Source organism: Tuber melanosporum (genome assembly GCF_000151645.1).
Source record: "Tuber melanosporum whole genome shotgun sequence assembly, scaffold_124, strain Mel28".
NCBI lineage: Eukaryota > Fungi > Ascomycota > Pezizomycetes > Pezizales > Tuberaceae > Tuber > Tuber melanosporum.
The window spans coordinates 99,922-118,042 of NW_003298782.1; the positions used below are offsets into that span (position 1 = coordinate 99,922).

Here is an 18,121-nt window from a genome sequence, read left to right on the forward strand (position 1 = left end):
ACTAAGGATGGGGGCAGTAGATCATTTGTTGGGAGATTCTGATGGTGTGTGGTGGCATGTCCCAACAGCAGGAGGATTGTAGTCCTTATTATCTGAGTTATCCAGCTTGAACTTTGGGGTCTCATAAAGAGCACTTTTACCAAACAACATCCCAGCTAGAAAGAAAGAAGGTAGAAGAGCTAGACTGCAGACAGGATCCTGGTGGAGAAAACTGGGGACGTTGTCTTTTGTGGCCTCAGCATAAGGAGGGGTAACTGACCAAGACCTGGCCTCAACCATAGCAGCAATCGAGTTGTTCTTGACTAGAGGAAAAAAGGATTCAGGAATAACACTCTGGGAACTATTAGAGAGGAGGGTTTGGGGCCTGGAGAGTATTCCGAGCAGTAGTCAGAGTTAAACCAGAGAAAGAGTCTCATGATAGAATCCTTGTTCAAGCCACATGTTGCTGTACAGCCTCTCTCTAATAGGAAACTACAGATCAAAACCTCCACTTCTTTCCTCTTAACAATAGTTGAATCAGTGACTATTTGCCGAATCTCTGCATTAAATTGCTAGTTCACCGCATTCCAACACCCATGACAGTCATAAAACTGTAGGAAACTAAAGTTCTCTTTAAGTGAAATGTAGGACCTTGTAGTTGTAGGATTAAGGCTACAGTTAGTCTCGGTAGCAGGAGCAAGAGACAATGCCATACCGGAAGTCTCAAGTGAGGAGGAAGGGTTGGAGTCGAACTGAGCAGGAGACGACATCCTTGATGGAGGAGGAGAATCTGTGGAAGAGGAGGCTGTCGAAGATTCCATCCTCATCTAAGACTATACTCAGTGATTACCAAGACCAGGTCACAAATATCTCACACTAAAGTGCCATCTAAATGAGAACAACTACTTCTAATCGACCACCCAAATGAAAAAATACAAACAAAAGCTGTGACAAAGTATTTATTGTGAGCAAAATATGGTAAAGTATTGGTGTGTCCACTTCCAAGACACAGTAAACGTAAGAGTTGGAAAAGTACTTAGAAGTCAATCTCATTTTATTTAAACTCGTACCGCCAATACTGGCATATGACTAGCTCCGGCTGATACATGAATACTACTAACTGGTATACTACTAACTACAAGCTAGCTAACTCTGCAGTCCCATACCTACTATTCCTGAGTCATGCCTGTACGGAAACTAATTACAAGACTATCAAACAACCTAGCGCTCTTCCTAGTCCAAGTCTGTAGCCCCTCTGTTGTGAAGCCAACCAGAACCAATCATAGTCAAAGCCAAGCAAAAGACCAATCTGACCAGGTTCCTCATCCAATAAACATAAAAAATACTACCACCTGGTCTGTATACCATCCTACAGTCTCTCTACCACAAAAGAAAACTAAACAACAATCTAACTATATAGGCAGCATCAAAGCAGGGAGGAGGCAACCAATATGTCACCCTCTCATACCCACATACCAAGCCATTGACTCTATGAACCCACTTTGCCAATTGCCTCCAAAGAGCATACTGGTGAGGAGGACCTGTACCTGCTACCCGTAACCAAAACACAAAACTTAAACAAAGCAAAAGTATAGAGGTGGTAATAGACCAAAGTAGTCAGTGGGGCCTATCTCCCACTCATGGTACCTTGCTCCCACCAGCCATACCCATAATCAAACTAAAGAAACAAAACAAATCCCACAAAGCCCAATGCACAAGACCCAGACAAGTCCAACTAGGTGGTCACAATCTACTATCCAAACAAGTGGCTGTCAATCCAGCCAATCTATCAGGGAGCCTTGCAGCACTCAGCAGCTTCACCTAACTACCCAAGCCAAGTCAGAAACACTTAATTAGACCTCACCCAACCTGACGCAAGCCTCACCAGTACTCACAGGTGCATCACCCCCTCCCAGTCAGCCCCCCCTAAGCCCCACACACCAGATACCAGAGAGCCCATCCAGCTGCCTTAGTCCCTGAGATAGATCAACCATCGAACAGTTACAGGATGGCCTATACCTGACCCCATCAGGTAGTCACTGGTCTTGGCCACACTAATAAAACCCCATCCCCCAACACCGCATAGCCAAGAGGAGCCCACCAGTCACACCAGGGAGCCACAAAAGAGGTAGTACCAATATCCTAAGGCACCAGCACCAGCAACATCATCTGACCTAGCGAAGCTGAAGTCCAACCAAGCCAGAAAAAGGTAAGCAGAGCCAGCTGAAACCAGCCCTATACATCAGGCAACAGGTACAGACCAAACGATGGGTAAGAGGCACCCTCAACCGATGTGACAGGAAGGGAGAGGGTGGACGAAGAGAAGCAGACAAACAGAAAGTAGGCCCCACTTGTAATAGGTGAATCTGCCAACCACAATCCACAACTGAACTACTTACACATACAAACAATATGAGTGTCTGGTAGCTAATTGTTTCACACCACCCTAGGCAGTCATGAAAAACTACATTAGGGGTAAGATATTTCAGGGTCAAAGCCATCCCAATTGAAGCGAGGAGGAAACACCTGACTGAACCACTGTAAATACCACAAAAACAAAAACTCAAAGAGAACAGAGATAAACAGCATCGTAGGATTCTGACCGTAGAAACATAATGTAGCAAGAAGAGACTGAGTGGGTATCACATTGCCGCCTGAGGGATGATGTAGTTGATATGACATGTTGAAACTTGGGAAGGTCATCAGTCTATCCCAAAGGCGTTTTTTATTATGAGAACTAAGAACTCTATTAAAACTCAACAAATATGAGCTGGCTCCAAGAACGACACAGGTGATCCCCCTATACACAATATTCAATCCTCCCAAATGAATGCAAAACCCTTTGAGTAAACGATAAACAGGAAGCCAAAGACCTTTTACAGAAAGAGGCTCACAAGTAACTGTGATGAAAGCTCAAAGTGACAGTATTACAAGAAACCATCAGGCAATGAAACGAGCTGCGAATAAGTAGACAAGCCCTCAACCACGCAACAATCCTTACCACCAGGATACTGGTCAAACACATATAACTGCCCAGCAGAAAGAACCATCGTGGGTGCCGAAGCTTACCGACGAAGAAGAATGAAGGCAAGAACAAGGAAAGTACATAGAACACACCGGAAAGAGCCTATCCTTATCAGCCGTACCAGCCTCCTTATATAGTACTCATCCCGCCCCAAATCTTGTGATCCAAAGTGGTCACCTGCACGAAACTAAATTATAACTAACTAGTCATATGACCAAAGTGATCATATACTCAAATCCCATAACCTTATAGTTAGGTCATGTCTGAAAACTCATAAACCAATTATAATACAATAAACAAGTCATATGACCCTAAGTAGTCATATGTGCTAAACTCATAACCCTATAATAAGGTCATGTGTGAAACATAAATCATATGCGCAAGGCATACCCACAAGACATACTTGCAAGACACACTCCCCAGGTGTACATCCTATGACTCACAATTGAGTCATGTGCAAAACATAACAAATCATAACATAAACAAGTCATATGACCAAAGTGGTCATATATGCAAAACAATAACATACCTATGACTCATAATCATGAGTCATGTAAAAACCTTTTCCTTCCTAAGCCACGTTCATGACAGATGGTTGCAATTATGACTACCTTCGCAGAGACAATATACAGATGAAACTGATCATCTCATCAATGATAGAGACAATTAGGGCCAACTTAGTTCGACTTGAGAACTGGGCTATAAGTCTAAAGCCTCTAATAATCGGATAATTACTATTGGAAACAGTATAGTTCCTAGTTAGCAATATTGTAATGCCAAAGAGGGTGTGGTGATTTTTAGGATCTCTAGGTATTGGCACCTTTGAAGAATACCTGACGTTGTATGTTATAATCAGAGAGGTACATAGTTGTATAATAAATACAAGTAGTCCACGAATATTCTGACACAGAATATAGATATCAAAGTATCTCCCAAGCTTTAGACATCATCAAGTAATGGAGAAGAGACCTTAACAATATAATATTCTTCTTACAATTCTATTCTACTTTACCTACTTTACTTTGCTCTTAGTAGTCATAAACGAAACAAGTGTAATTCAAGCCTTTCTAGACAATTTCCATCTACAGAAACGAATCTTAGTTGACCTAAACAACTCTAAGTCTATACAGGTTATCTCCGCCTAACAGTAACAGACTTTGGTTACCTTGCTCATAGGCCTCTGGTAATCTTACATACTACTTCTAACTTTACAATAGTACTACTCCATCAGTTCTAATCTATTTTATGAGAAACCACCAGGAGGCCATTCTCCAGGTTCTCCCTTTACTCCTTATATATCCTGTCAGCAGCAGGAAAGTATACAGTATTACAGGAGTATCTCTACTTGTAGATGTTTACTAAACTTACAATAACTCTAGTCTGTTGCCAATGATGCTAGGAACTTATAACAAGGCCAGAGGGGATTGTTAGCCACCATATATCGAAGTTACAACTTATTCAAAGCATAACTATGTATGTGGAAGTGATCTACACAACTTGAGATTCAAACAGCCTATGTTTTTGTGTAACAAAGAATCTAGTAATTTCTCCTGAAGTTCTACATAACACGTTATTTTCGAGGTAGGATAACCTGCAGTCCAAGGCAGGATAACTCTAGTCCAAAGATAGGGTAACTCTACCTCAACTCACTGCTGAACAATTCAGAATAACTCCCACATTAACTATGTGGATTACCCTACCCAGTAGGGTAACCACTGTTCCTTACTAGTACTTATGTATCATACCTCTAGTCTGGTATGGTATATCCAATTAAGGTACCTAACTAATAGTACCCCTACTCAGTAGACTCTTGTCTACCACCATTCCTATCCTGGTAGTCTCTTGATACTGGTATGAGTATAGGTTTGGCTAACTATAATAGTACTCTTTAGAGTCTTGTTACAAATACACAGCTGACACATCTGATGTGGGTTTTTTTCTTGCTAATGTAATAGTTATAGGATTCAACTCTCCATGATAACATATAGGCCCAATAATGGAGCTGGAGGGGGACTTTAGCAGAAAGATTTCTCAAATTATAGTATAGTTACTCTACTCTGTATACTTTACAACCTCACAATTTCTACAATAATATCTAATAAGTGTAGTACATATTATCATAATACTTTACTTTAATAAAATTGTTGTGTAATTACTGACTCAGAATCATCAAGACCTCAAGTTTGTCTAGTGACTGTACCTATAGACATGGGAACAACCAGGGGAGTAAGGGATAAAATATTCATAATTATCTGAAAGGTTGAAGGAATATAGTAAGGGATTTGTCATTAAAGCTGCCCTATGTAGTCATGGCCTTTACTTTACTAGTACCTCTTGACGTACTTGATATTATTAAAATACCAGTACTACTACTGATGTATCTTTTCCAAGAAAGTTCACCCCACACTCCTACTTTCACTATTTGTTCTCAGAAATATATTGAAGCTAGGATGATGCCGGACTCTAAATACTGGCTGACATTAGGAACAAGGACAGGGATAAACTTGGAAGTCTATAAAATTGACGGTGTTACTGCTTTTGTTTGGTAACATGCTCTATGGACTGCTCGACTAATGACCGATTTTCACTTTTAAGCCATACAAAAACGAGTGAGAACTCATGAATTACATGATTCAACAGCACAACCGCAGACGAGTAGACAGAAAGTGATGGACTGTGACAATGAAGATAGCATATACCAGTAAAAAGGACAAATAGAAAAAGCCTACCTTTCAAACAGGGATAGCACAAAACTACAAACTCCTGGACCAGAAGATCACGATCACTGCTTGACGTCTACCGCCTCCTCTGTAAATCCCCATCCCATATATCATCTTGGTTTCAGTATCAATAGGTAAAAACGTTATGAAAGCCAGTTCACGTGTTTAATAATTCCCAACAAGTAATTCCCCACCTGCGAACAATGTAACTTCACAACACAACTTACAAATTTTATTCCCTTCCGCGGTATTCCGTATTCGAGGGAAGGGAAGGGAGTGCACTGCGCTGTATGAACCATCATACTCGTCACAGAAAAAAAATCCAGTGGTCTGAGATAATTACTGGAGTCGCTGCTGAGATGTCGTATCATACTTCTACGCCGTCTTCCCGCATAGTGTTCAATATATACAGACCTAGGGAGTGCGAGAGTACACCTGGATGCTAAATGACGATAATATCACTCTCGGTGCTGTATATAAGGTTCTTTAGTCCAAAGGTTGTGTTATAGCGGCGATATTAGGAGAGGTATTATTGACCCCGCAATTGCTCCCTCTTCACCTAGTCCAACGTGATTCTGTGAAATGTCACGACAGTTCAGGGTAGAACCCAGCGCTTATCGTGCGGGCGGGCGGGATATAAGCATGATGGAGGTACCTGAGTTTATCAATCTATCGTTTATATTTATAGCTCCCCTTCTCACTAATATCCCAACATCATTCAATCAAGCCGGAAATCCAGTTCAAGAATTAAAAGCAGTTTCGGTAAGGAAAAACAAGAAGAAATCAGGGCGCATTGCCACTTCAGGATCCCAGGCTGTGCTGTGAATAAAATGAGAATACCTAAACTACCAAGGACAAACGTGCAGGAATCTCTATGCCGCTGGACTTGGGTCAATATGAGATAACTCATACAAAAAACAAAGCCATCCTTTGTGAACTGTTCTCACCATCTAGTGCTTTCCGGTTGGGGTTTCGCCAGTAAGCTTTGCAACAGCTTCTTTGGCCCTAAATTTCAAGCGATGTTAGAAGATCTCTTGGAATATGGGATAAGTAGAACGCACATATCACCCAAACCGACCATGCAAACTGTTTGCCAGACACCGAGACCGATTCTAGGAGTGACACCACGGTACAGACCCTTCAAGCCGTTGTTCTCGTAGATATACTTAGCCGCTTTGGCAACAGTCAGATTCTTAGGACGATTGGGATCCGCCTTCTTGCTTTGCATTTCCACCCGGATAACCTAATCCATCAATTTAGTATTCCAGCTCTCTACAACAGCAACCACAGATCTTCGGTCACTTATACCTCGATAGGTTGGTTCCATGCACTTAAACCTCCGCCAACAACACTGGCTCCAATCTTCTCCCACGCGCTCAATCTATCGCCCTCCCCCTTGCCGGTCGCTTTGCGAATACCTTGCTCCGCGAGTCTGCTCAATCCAAACCTGCTACCCCAATTGGTCATCTGTCTGATAGCGACAGCGTTGACACCCTTGTTGATCCCAGCAATACCTTCCTTTCGGTAAATATCGGCAAACACAGACCAAGTACCCTGAGGTTTTACTCCAGTGGAAGCTTGCTTGTGACGTGTAATCTCGACAGTCTTCATGCAAGTGCAGAATCCCATAGTAGCGTATGCCTGAGCGACACCACCGATTACACCACCAGTAATACCAGCGGCGAATGGACCAGCTCCAAAGGTGCGAGCATGATACCTATCCAGGGTGTCAGCCCTTGCGCAGCAGATCCCGAATACCCCTTCAAATCCGCAAAACAAATCAATTGGTTTACCAAAGTCACTTACTCGGCTTCAGAAGCAACAAACATAAGGACGGCTCCCTTAGTGGACGCTTCAATCCATGCCTAGACGAAAATTAACGCCACAATCAGTTTCCGATCGCTAAATTCGACCCGGCAATCTCCGGCTGCGGCTCGGCCATGCTATTTGGACATAACGCAAATTCGAAGAAAACAGACAGGCTATTAAGACATATGATAGCCTCGGAAGAAGGAAAGAAAGCAGACTAACCCATGGAATTAACCCTTGGTAGACTGTAAAGGTTAAAGAGAAAATCAGCCTCAGCCTTGCCAGGACGGGGTAGGAGGGGAAAAGCTAGACTAAGGTGAAGCCAACGCACATCCAAAAACTCCTCCACGACCCCACGTCTTCTTGAACGCAGTAACTATGTTATCACCTCTATTGGCAGCCATATGCGTCTAAAAGCGAACAATATGTTAGCTATCTTCGCCTCAATTCGCGCGTTGAGAATGGAAAAAATCGTACCTTAAGAACCTCCAAGGGCTATTCATTGATCAAAAAAGGAAATGTCAGCCATCATGGCATTATTCAGTGGTCTCTTGGGGTCTGAATCATACTTGGCCCAATGTGGTGACTCTATACGCAAAATTACCAAGCAATTAGCTCCGGGAGTCCCATAGGATTTATAGGAACCCGGGAGGAAACTTACTCAAACATATTCAATCCACCGCCCACTGTCACAATCACAGTCAGCACCTTTTCGTCCTTTCCTAGGATATGGGAAACGTACAGAGCAGATTGGAGAAGCTCACAGGCTTCTTCTTGGGCGGCTGAGTAGAATCTATGGCGGCCATCGATGACTATTTGTATGAGAAACAGGGTCCTGACCAAGGACTGTATATAGCTCTGGGTGCGAGGATGCAAGGAGCCGCAAGAGTCGTTGGAGCGAAAGGGGCAGAAGTCGCTAGAGACTTCCGACAAACCAAACGACCGAGGAGCTACACAGAGATGTGGGTTCAAAAGCTCACAATAACCCGAACAGGAGAGATGGGGGGAAGGAAGGGTGAGAAGAGAAGGAAGGGGGTGGTAGAGGGGATGAGTTGTTGGGGAGGTGAGAATGGAGGGAAGAGTAAATATTTTCGGGCTGGAAAAGATTGTTGAGTAGCCTTGCCCACAGTGGTCGGATGCACAACGATTTTGGTGAAGCGGCAGGGCTGGGCATGCCCTCTCACGCCTACCGGCAGTGGGGGATCCGAGTATCACAGCATATCGCTCGAAAGCCCGAATAATGTCATTAATAGGGCTTTAAATATCGACGGAAAGACCCCAATTCTGTTCGGGGTATGGTACCTTAATACTTTATTACCCCGATTGTCCCCAGATTTGCCCTTCCCTTCTTTTTCAACTTTCTGTACCTGAACCCCGGCTTGCTGGGCATTAGGAGCCCCAATAGTGACCTAGTAATGGTGTAGTACCGGTAGTCTCGGCATCCGTCCCCGGACCCTGAATGGGCCCGACACAATAACTGGCGCAAAAGTTCCGGACAACCGAAATCTCACACCGGCAAAGACATTTTACCCAGAGACCCCGAATATCCATATACTAGTACCAGCACTTGCACACCAAAACTAATACAGCTCATCGGAGTCATGTGATAGACATTATAAATGCGGACCGGGACAGTACCGGTGAGTTGCAGACGGATAGACATTCAGATATCCAAGACCAATTAACAGGTGAACATCGCTCGGAAGAAAATAACACCTGCGACGATCCACCAGGGGTTGAGGTCATAGATATATCTAGTTTCTGGCTTTAGATTTTGAGTCACGTATGATACAAACATTCCTTTTTACCCCCAATGAAGCTACATCACACCAACAAAGCAATGAACTCCCTTCCCTTCCCTATCGAACAAAAAGAAACCAACAAATCAGTTCTCGTAATGATAATTTAACAAAAAATCATAGGGAGGCGGGACAAGCAAGAAATAGAAGTCTATTATAGTTATATCCCCCCACTCCCACCAAAGACATGGGAAAGCGAAAAAGAACGAAAGGGAGGAAGACAGCTATGCACCGACAGCCGTTTCCCTTGGCCGCCATGTATCTTCTTGTCTTGCTCCCGGAGCGAGCCAGGCAGAGTTGCCGGCAACTTGCCCATTCCCTGCCTTCTCTCCTAAGCCTACTGCATAGCCGTTCGCTCCATTTGGGCGGAGAAATCTCCCAGGTAGCGGTGATTGTTTTCCACTCCTTGCGGTGATGGGAAGAAGCGGCTCAAGGGCTTTTGTTTGCTCCATAAGGACCCTACGCTCACCTCTCGCAACGTCTCCGGCTCTATCGTAGAGATATAGGCCAAAGAACCTGTGCGCCAATTTCATTAGCAGACCAGGCTAACCCTCCAGCCTCCTGTCAAAAGAATCGGATTGCTTACGTCAATGAAATACCAACAGCCTGTACAGTTGTAGTCTTGTTACCAAACCACACAATTGCCATAACAATCACGAATATCCGCTTGATCAAACTTGCAACGCTGTAGGTGACTGGGCTGACAAGACTCAACAATACAAAGGCAATTATGTTCTGGCCAAAGTGGACTGTCCCATTGAATATAAACTGCATCACAAGTTCATGTCCTGCCAGTGGTTCCTCTCCGTGTTTCCCAATTCGATCCAACAGTGGGATTTTCCCCTCACGTGTATAGATCTGAAGAAGCTGAAACCCCTCAGAATAAAACCAGAGGGGTAATGTAAGTAGAAAGGCCATTCCGGATGAATAACATAGCAAGTTGAGTTTGTCTAACTTCCTCTTATGAGGTGGGACTGAGGGATCCGCACCAGTTGACGACGACTCGTTAAACAATTTTTTCGAAAAAATGTTTTGCGACACGAAAATGATCGCCCCAATGAACGCACAGGTGATTCCCCACAAATTACCATGAAACTCAACAGAACAGGCCAGCATGACACCAATGGTGAGAGGGAGAAGGGATATGTAGGTCGCCCTCGAGTAGTTGATTTTGAAGAGAAGACGGTAGGCAAACACGGTGAATAAAGGTGACATTCCCTGCAAAGATAATCACTCAGCCTCATGACATTTAAGGTTTGGATGAAGCGAGAACAGACCTTGATTGTATGTACTAAGCTCACTGGAATCTTTTGGGTCGCAATGCTACTTGCAACATGTCCTCCTACTTGAAATATGGCTAACGGTGCGGTAGTTGCAATCACAGCTCTTGTAGGAAATCTCAGTCCGCCAGCAAGACCGGGTGCCGATCGTAACATAGTGAATTTTGCGAAAACTGAGAGTAGGATGCACCATGATGAGACGAATGCGAATTGAACGACTGTGAGGGTTACGGGCTGAGGGAACGAATTGAGTATTGTTTTCGAAGAGGTGTTTGATAGCGCAGAAGACAGATACCTGCGGTTTGGGGGATTAAATAGATGCGCTGAAGGAATGTAACGACCCAAGACGGGAAATACCAAATCAAGCATAGTGCCTGTGGGGAGAGGAGGTCAGATATCGTGCATATTATTCACTCCAGAGAGCAATTTCCCAACTCACGATAAGTTTTGGGCTGAGCGGAGCCTTCAAGGAATCTGCTATCTCGCCCGCAGCCTGGGCTACGCTTCCACTTCTACCCCTGCCGTACCTCATCTTCCCCAAAACCTGTGATGCAGTTCGAGTATGCGAATGAGTGTGATGAGGGGCAGCTCGAGGTTGCCAGTATTCCTCCGGCTTGGGGGGGGAAGGAGCGCGCGCGGCCGAAGACGTTGGGAGAACAGTATTCCCGTTGCCAGAGGGAAACTCGAAGGCAGCGATAGGAGGGGAACGGGAAGGCATGGCTGATACCGTATCTCAACGGTTTTATTCCCTCTGCGTGTGGGTAGCGGGCGTGGGGGATTGCGCGGGAACTTGGGAACAAGGTTAAACGAGTGTCGGCGGCGATAAAGCTATCATTCGGAGGACACAAACACAGTCAGTGCCAGGGATGAAGAGGATGGAAGTAAGGAAAGAGTGTGGAGATAGAGATATACAAGTGCAGAAGTGAAGAAGCTAGAGAAAGAGAAGACTTGTGTTGTGCTGGTTATTGAAGGTACTTCCCTTTTTCTCCCCCTTCTTCGGGAAGCTGAAATTTAGCTTTCCGCAGTGAGATATCGGGATGGCGCTAACCGGAAGTGTGGGCGTAGGGCAGATTCCCGGGGTGGCGTTGGGTCTTGATTGGGAATGGGGGCTTCTATTTTTTGTGATACAAGTATTATGATACTGTGATATTATGATAAACAACGCCGGCAATAAATTTACAGGGGCTCGGGAGCAACCCTTACACAAACCACGTCAAACCCGCCTACCGGTATGTTACTGCAACGGTAAAGCCGGTCTTCCACCCTCCATTGTCCAAGCGATCAATACACGTGTTTTGCTCGAGCACTTGGTCCGAGGAGTCCAAGCCACCGATACCAGCAGATGGGGTCACACCTCCGGACCCTATGATAAAGTGGCGGACACTGAAAATATCTTACTAGTATCATACCCGGAATTCATGCTTGCTTACGCAGTCAATCACTTTCTTCCTGGATTAGACTATAATTATATTATGTAAGCACAGACCGGTTTATACTGCCTCATTGGGTGTAGCACCACCGAGATATTGCTCCAGATGAGTTGTTAGCTTGGGAAGTGTTAATTTGGCAGCTCTCCTCTCACACAAATGGGCTAAGGGGTTGTGAGGGGAGTTTGAAGTTGGCCATATTTCAGGTTGGTTGGGGGGTTGATTTTTGTTGTCCGGCACTGTACAAGTAACTCGTGAAGTCCTCATATCATCTTTCAGAGGTAAACCAGCCCAAGGCACAGCATGGCATTCAACCTCATTCCACTTATAACTTAAGGACTCGCTTTTCTTTTCAAGGGCGGGTGCGATATTTCACACAGGGAAACATTCTGTTCCTACTATGACAAGTCACTACCGTAGTATTATATCCCACGAAATCGTATAGATAGTTGCCATAGCACTGGTACCACGTCCTAGCCGCCCCAGTACTCGCCAGGAATAACGTGGTGAATATCGGCTCCTACGCTATATAACTTAACACTCGGGCAGTGCCATTGGTTATCGTACAAGTATGGCAGTATATACCATGGCGCCGATGATAAATTGGCGTCAACCAAACCACTGCCACACCCTAGATATGAAAATGGAATCGTGAAAACAGGTATCGAGGCGCTCGAGTTCCCGGTTACTGGCACCATAATCCATAAGATTGGTTTTAAAGTAGATGGAGTAATAGCGGGTTACTATCCAAGAGCTTTGAGGGCCTCTTTGACCAGTTGACGTTGCTCTTTTCCAGTGAGGAACTCGCTCTGCTGAATACATCTCATTACACAGAGCGTCGTCTTGGGATCTCCACTATGTACCCAAATCCTCCCGTTTCTCCCAACGGCAAGCTCGAATGACAGACTCTCGCCCAATTCCTCCAACACTTCCCTTCCGGAGCTCATATCGACTCCGACATCCTGGTATTCTTCCCCCTTTCTCCCCGCTTCCGCCTTTCTTTCCCTCACCCTGAGCAGCCTGGTTTTCTTCGCATCTCCAAGTAGCCTCCTGGCCATTCCTAGACTAACTCCGAAGACAAAACCTCCCTTCAGTTCCCCAAACCCCTCAGATTTGCCGCTGTCAGCATCGTAACATTCTAGTTCGGGATCTATATGCTTGTTTGCGAGGCTTATGCGGGCATAGACAACTGAGCCTTGATGAAGCACGGGTCGAGTTTTCTTCGTTGCTTGAGGAAACGCGAGGTGAGGTAATACCGCCTGGCTTGCCGATGGGACTGGTGAATTTGAGGAGGGGATGGCACAGATGTAAGAGTCCGCGGTAGACCGAAGAACTGTAGCTATGATGGCATCATTTTGAGAAGCAACATACTACCGGTATTTAATTCTCTTATTAGGATTGCATCTCTTTTGGTAACTTCAAGCATGGAAATACTCACACGTTTACTGTTAGACTCCATCCAGATGGTGTGCTTTCGCTGGTCTATGTTGAGTTCTCCAGCTCTACTGACGATAAGTGTCGAAGGTGAAATATGCGTTAGACCAGGGCCGACTTTGAAGGTCGTGTTTTTCTTCTCGTCCTCAAGTGGGGGGAGAGTTTCCCCCGGAAAGCGCACCTGCACCACTAGGGACATGGTGATCTTTGGAAGGGAGGGTATGATGAAATTGGCTGGCGGGGTGCGGGTGGGTGATGGTGCGGTAGGGCGATAAGATGCTGCCTTTGATTGTCTCAAACGTGGAATTGGCTGAGGCAAGAGGCTCAAGCCGAAAAAGCTCCCCAGCGGCGGGAATGGCAGGGTCTAGCGCTTCACGTGATACTGCACTCTTTTTAAGGGTGAAACCCGACCGCAACTGTGCCTTTTCCTTTCTCCTAATTTCCGTCTCAGCAAATCCCGACGGCCTAATCTAACCACCTAGCACCCCCCCACCTTCGGATCGCGTATCATACTAGATTTCTCGGGACTGTGCATGCGATAGAGTCTACAACATCTTTCCCTTCCCAAGGGTGTATCCGCTCCTCTGACAGAAGGCGACCTGCCTAATGACCAAAACATCGAACAACACAGCGGCTCGCCTCGGGAGCAACAGCAAAGTAATAATGAGTAACGAGCGGGCAGTTGCGGCGGCGTTGGTTGACTGGGTAAGTGGATCCCCCGCTACCTTTATTTAAACGCGTGTACGATGGAAGACAAGGAAATCGTAAAGCGTTAAAAAAATCTGATCATAATCATGCGGCCAGATCAACGCGTGCCCCATCGAGCGGAAGATCTCAAGTTTACGAGAGCTTAGTGACGGATCCGTCATAACGAAGGTTCTACGTATGTTTCCGGAAGATCATCCTACCACCAAAAGCTTGAGAACTAGGACTTGAAAGGTTAATTGCAGATTAGTGGCTATCGACCCATATTACTTCAGGTCTACGGCCTCAAGCTCTGATGGAGCAGGAAGAGCAAGTACAGATGCTCATTGGGTCATAAAATTCCACAAGTGTAGGATCTGCGCATAGGTTCCCACATCTCGAGGCGACACATTTAGTATGACTGACATGGTGACTTCTCGAGGCCTTAATTAGTGAAACGACTGCACAAGGAGCTGGCAAAGTATTATACCGAGAACCTTGGCCACCGATTACCCAGTCCTCCACCAAACCTTACACTTATTGCGAAGGATGGAAATGTAGAAGAGAGTATCAAGGTTGGTTTCAGAGACTCCCAGCTATCAAATTGTTGCCGACCGCCGATGGGATATAGCTTGCCAAAATCGTTGTCGCATCGGCTGTGCAGAGCGAGAAGCGAGAAGAGTATATTCAATATATTCAGGAGCTGAGCCCGAGTTCGCAGACGGAATTGATGGGTGTCATTAGTGAGGTTTGGTGTTCTAAGCACGTTATGAGTTTGTTTTGTTAATCTATCAGGACAGCTAATTGTACTGTCTGATATTAGATGATGGAGGCTGGCGGGGGTGAAGACTCCCCCGACATCGCCTCTGAGCAGCCGAGGTCAGAACTGCGTGTCTTCAGCACCTTTCTACTTGTTGTCTAATTCAAAATTTTGTGCAGAAATGACAGCGACCACTTTCGCATGGAGGAAGAAATGGCACGATTAGTCGCTGATAATGAGGCTGTCAAGGCCCAAAACAAGTCTCTTGAAAAGCGTCTAGCAAGTTTGCAGAATGATTTTGTGAGTTAAAACACTAATTTCAAAAACGGCTAAACTAACTCGGTTGCCAGGAAGAAAGTCAATCACATTTACTTGTGCTTCAAGATCAATTATCGAGCAGTGTGGTGGATAGAGGGGGATATGCAAATCGCACGGATCCCATCATGAGGTCTCAGCTTGACCAGCTCCAGAGCGATGTACAAAAACTCGAGGATGTCATTGCCGAAAAAGAATCAACTATCGGACAGCTTGAGGGTACTATATCAGGCCTTAACAGACGGGTAATAAACGTTCTGGGTCACTGAGATAATCCTTTGCGCTAATGTTTTTGGAATATAGGTTGAAAACTTGTTCCCAAAGGCAGAAGCTGCAATTAAGTACAAGGACGATCTTGATGAAGCCAACCACACCATAGATAAACTTAAAAAGAGTCAAAATGTGGCAGAAAAATACCGGAAGAAACTGGAAGGTATGGGGGAAATGGAGAGGGAGATCAAGGTGAATACGGTCCTTTTCTCTCTCTTTGCGATCACAGTCCTTTACATCACAAACTATCCCTGAGCTGTTTCCTCACACGCTGTTTTGCTCTGAATCTTCTAGGCACTGGAACAGCAAAATACTCAAATGAAGCAAGATCTCCGCGCTGGCCATGAGAGCTCGAAGCAGGTACCTGGTCTCAAGCGGACTCTCGACCAATACAAAAAGCAAATTGACAAGGTTGAAGCCGAGTACGCCGACCTGCTACGAGCGAAAACTATCTTAGAGATTGACCGGAATACGCTCAGAGAAAAAGCTGCCGGTGCCGAGGGCCAGAAGAGCAAGGATATGGAGCGTATACAGAACCTCGAGGAGAAGGTCCGTGAGCTTGAGACTGGTGTAATAAGTAAAACCGTTGAGGAGACCAACGGGGATCTGGATTCGGAGTTAACCTATAGCACGAAGACCAAAACTGATCTGTAAGTAGGATACTATCTTCCCTACATTGCCGTGTTAGGCGAGCAACCGCCTTCCTAACCTGAGCCAAAATGATGCACATAATAGGAAGCTCCAGATATCTCGGTTAGAGAGCGAATTGTCTCAACTAAAGGAAGGAACTAGTGGTACAGATGCAGACAATGTTATGTTACAACATATGCTAGATGATGCCACTAAAGCGAAGGACAAACTTGAGCAGGATTACTTGCAAGCACATACCGGAAAGCTTATCCTGGAAGCACAACTAGCTGCAATTAATGGTGGTTCCTTTACTGAAGGGTTTGTGGTCCCATTTGATATCGTATCATAGGCTCTACGTACTGATTGACAACCATTTTTCTTTTAGGTCCGAGGTCATGCTCAAACTACGACAAAACCTTGTTGGTGCGGAAGAGCAACTGATTGACCTGAAACGGAAATTTGCTGAAGTTGATGCCGAGCTTTCGGTGACGAAGAAGGAACTTACCACCGCAAAATCTGATTGTTTGTACTCCTTAACACCCCCCACACTTCATCCTTCTCACACCACAACGTTTCCCCATTCTACTCTACCAATATTTCTCTGCATCACTGCTGTTTTTACCCTTACCACTCTGTACATCGCAAAGATGGTTCGGGAGCTAATTCTGAGTGACCCCGATTCAAAAGTGAACCTAGTCGGGAAGGACAAAGTGGAGGCGCTGGCCGAACTTAAGATTATAAATTCCCAGGAGCTTATCGAGCTTCGCGGGAAGCACGAGGAGGCCCAGCACAAAATAAGCGGTCTTGAGACTGAGATCGACCAAAAGAAGACTCTTCTCAGTACCGTCTTGTTAGAAAAGGATGAAGTTTCCAAGAAGCTCTCCGAACAAAAGGATATCATCTTGGAGAATGAAAAATCCAATAGCGAACTTAGAGCTACTATTGCCACCTTCCAGGGCACCGCTGAAGGTCGAGATGCGGCTCTTGAGAAGCGTGTTTTACAGCTCCAAGGGAAGTTGGAAGACCAGAGGGAAAAGATGTTCAAGGCTCGCGAGGTACTTCATCTTCCCATCCCTCCTTCCTGGCGAAGATTATTCTTAACACGGAACCACTACCACAGCATATCAAAAAGCAGAATGTCATTATCAGGGACCTCAAAGAGAAGGTCGACACGGCCGAATCCACTACCCCAGACGCAACCACAAAATCCAAGGAGGAGCAGCTCGCTGAGAGTGATGTTTGTTTCCCTTTTTTCATCCGATAATAAGTCCACATAGATTATTGACTCCCCAAATAGAGGAAGAGACGCGCCGAGCTCGAAATCCTCGAGAGGGAGAACAAAATGATCGCGTCAGCCTGGTACGACCAGGCCACTAGACTGCAGATGAACAGCGTCGCGCTCGAGAGGAAAGGCGATACACCACATAGTTGGTTGAACAGGCAACGCGCTGCCTTGGCCAAAGCTGGCGGCGTCTAACCAAAATTTAATTAAGTGATGAGAAGCTGAGTATGATGATAACATGTGCGTGTACTGTGATCAACTTTTTAATCAAGTCCTACCGATTACGATACGATAATAGAATTCAAAGTCTCATGTGGCGTTTCTGTTCTGTTCTGTAGAAGATTTGTCGAATTTCCCTTCCTTACAAATCATGTTCTCCTTTTTTTGCTTGATCACCCGCTCCCCCCTGGAAGACACCATACTGCAGTGGAGTTTGTGCGGGGGGGTATTCACGAATTTCTTTCTTTTCCACGTAGTAAATGCTAGCAATATGACGAGGAAATGATTGGCGCGGGGGCTAATTGGCTGGGGGGTTGGCTAGCTGGTGGAATGGAGTAAGATTTCGCAGGTTTATGTTCGTCAAGCATCCTTTGTACTGTACTTTGTGCGCTACAATATCATACCCAGTTTCTTTTGTTAAGAGAAAGGAATAGTATATGTTAGTAGGGAACACAACCAAGCCCCCCAGGGCACTTTTACCAGTATCA

At 45.3% G+C, this 18,121-nt stretch overlaps 4 protein-coding genes; 1 reads left to right on the forward strand and 3 right to left on the reverse strand.

The window, feature by feature from the left end:
* Positions 1-6,384: 6,384 nt before the first annotated feature.
* Positions 6,385-8,627, reverse strand: GSTUM_00002228001 (uncharacterized protein). XM_002836000.2 has 11 exons: positions 8,276-8,627; positions 8,195-8,219; positions 8,103-8,121; positions 8,011-8,028; positions 7,865-7,943; positions 7,756-7,778; positions 7,531-7,589; positions 7,033-7,441; positions 6,786-6,967; positions 6,672-6,729; positions 6,385-6,604 (listed from the first exon to the last, which is right to left on the reverse strand). The coding sequence occupies exons 1-10, from the start codon at positions 8,337-8,339 to the stop codon at positions 6,675-6,677; spliced, it is 933 nt and encodes a 310-aa protein (XP_002836046.1). The 5' UTR covers positions 8,340-8,627; the 3' UTR covers positions 6,385-6,604; positions 6,672-6,674.
* A 655-nt stretch (positions 8,628-9,282) lies between these two features.
* On the reverse strand, positions 9,283-11,567 carry GSTUM_00002229001 (uncharacterized protein). XM_002836001.2 has 5 exons: positions 11,052-11,567; positions 10,961-10,986; positions 10,610-10,907; positions 9,919-10,550; positions 9,283-9,848 (listed from the first exon to the last, which is right to left on the reverse strand). Exons 1-5 carry the CDS (start codon positions 11,328-11,330, stop codon positions 9,557-9,559), a joined length of 1,527 nt encoding a protein of 508 aa, XP_002836047.1. The 5' UTR covers positions 11,331-11,567; the 3' UTR covers positions 9,283-9,556.
* Positions 11,568-12,724: 1,157 nt separating this feature from the next.
* On the reverse strand, positions 12,725-13,672 carry GSTUM_00002230001 (uncharacterized protein; the record flags this gene model as incomplete). XM_002836002.2 has 2 exons in its annotated part: positions 12,725-13,409; positions 13,478-13,672. 2 exons carry the CDS (start codon positions 13,670-13,672, stop codon positions 12,783-12,785), a joined length of 822 nt encoding a protein of 273 aa, XP_002836048.1. The 3' UTR covers positions 12,725-12,782.
* A 1,308-nt stretch (positions 13,673-14,980) lies between these two features.
* GSTUM_00002231001 (uncharacterized protein) lies at positions 14,981-18,121 on the forward strand (the record flags this gene model as incomplete). XM_002836003.2 has 10 exons in its annotated part: positions 14,981-15,036; positions 15,097-15,217; positions 15,268-15,477; positions 15,536-15,694; positions 15,797-16,152; positions 16,238-16,450; positions 16,518-16,654; positions 16,820-17,187; positions 17,253-17,369; positions 17,430-18,121. The coding sequence occupies 10 exons, from the start codon at positions 14,981-14,983 to the stop codon at positions 17,607-17,609; spliced, it is 1,917 nt and encodes a 638-aa protein (XP_002836049.1). The 3' UTR covers positions 17,610-18,121.

Excerpts from the sequence above, each read along its gene's own strand:
- GSTUM_00002228001 (XM_002836000.2), bottom strand. The coding sequence starts at position 8,339 with ATGGCCGCCATAGATTCTACTCAGCCGCCCAAGAAGAAGCCTGTGAGC. Across the intron at positions 8,220-8,275 it reads GAGCTTCTCCAATCTGCTCT|TGGGCGGTGGATTGAATATG; the intron begins GTACGTTTCCCA and ends TGATTGTGACAG. Across the intron at positions 7,779-7,864 it reads TCGTGGAGGAGTTTTTGGAT|TCTACCAAGGGTTAATTCCA; the intron begins GTGCGTTGGCTT and ends TAACCTTTACAG.
- GSTUM_00002229001 (XM_002836001.2), bottom strand. The coding sequence starts at position 11,330 with ATGCCTTCCCGTTCCCCTCCTATCGCTGCCTTCGAGTTTCCCTCTGGC. Across the intron at positions 10,551-10,609 it reads GCTTAGTACATACAATCAAG|GGAATGTCACCTTTATTCAC; the intron begins GTCTGTTCTCGC and ends TTATCTTTGCAG. Across the intron at positions 9,849-9,918 it reads GCTGTTGGTATTTCATTGAC|GTTCTTTGGCCTATATCTCT; the intron begins GTAAGCAATCCG and ends ATTGGCGCACAG.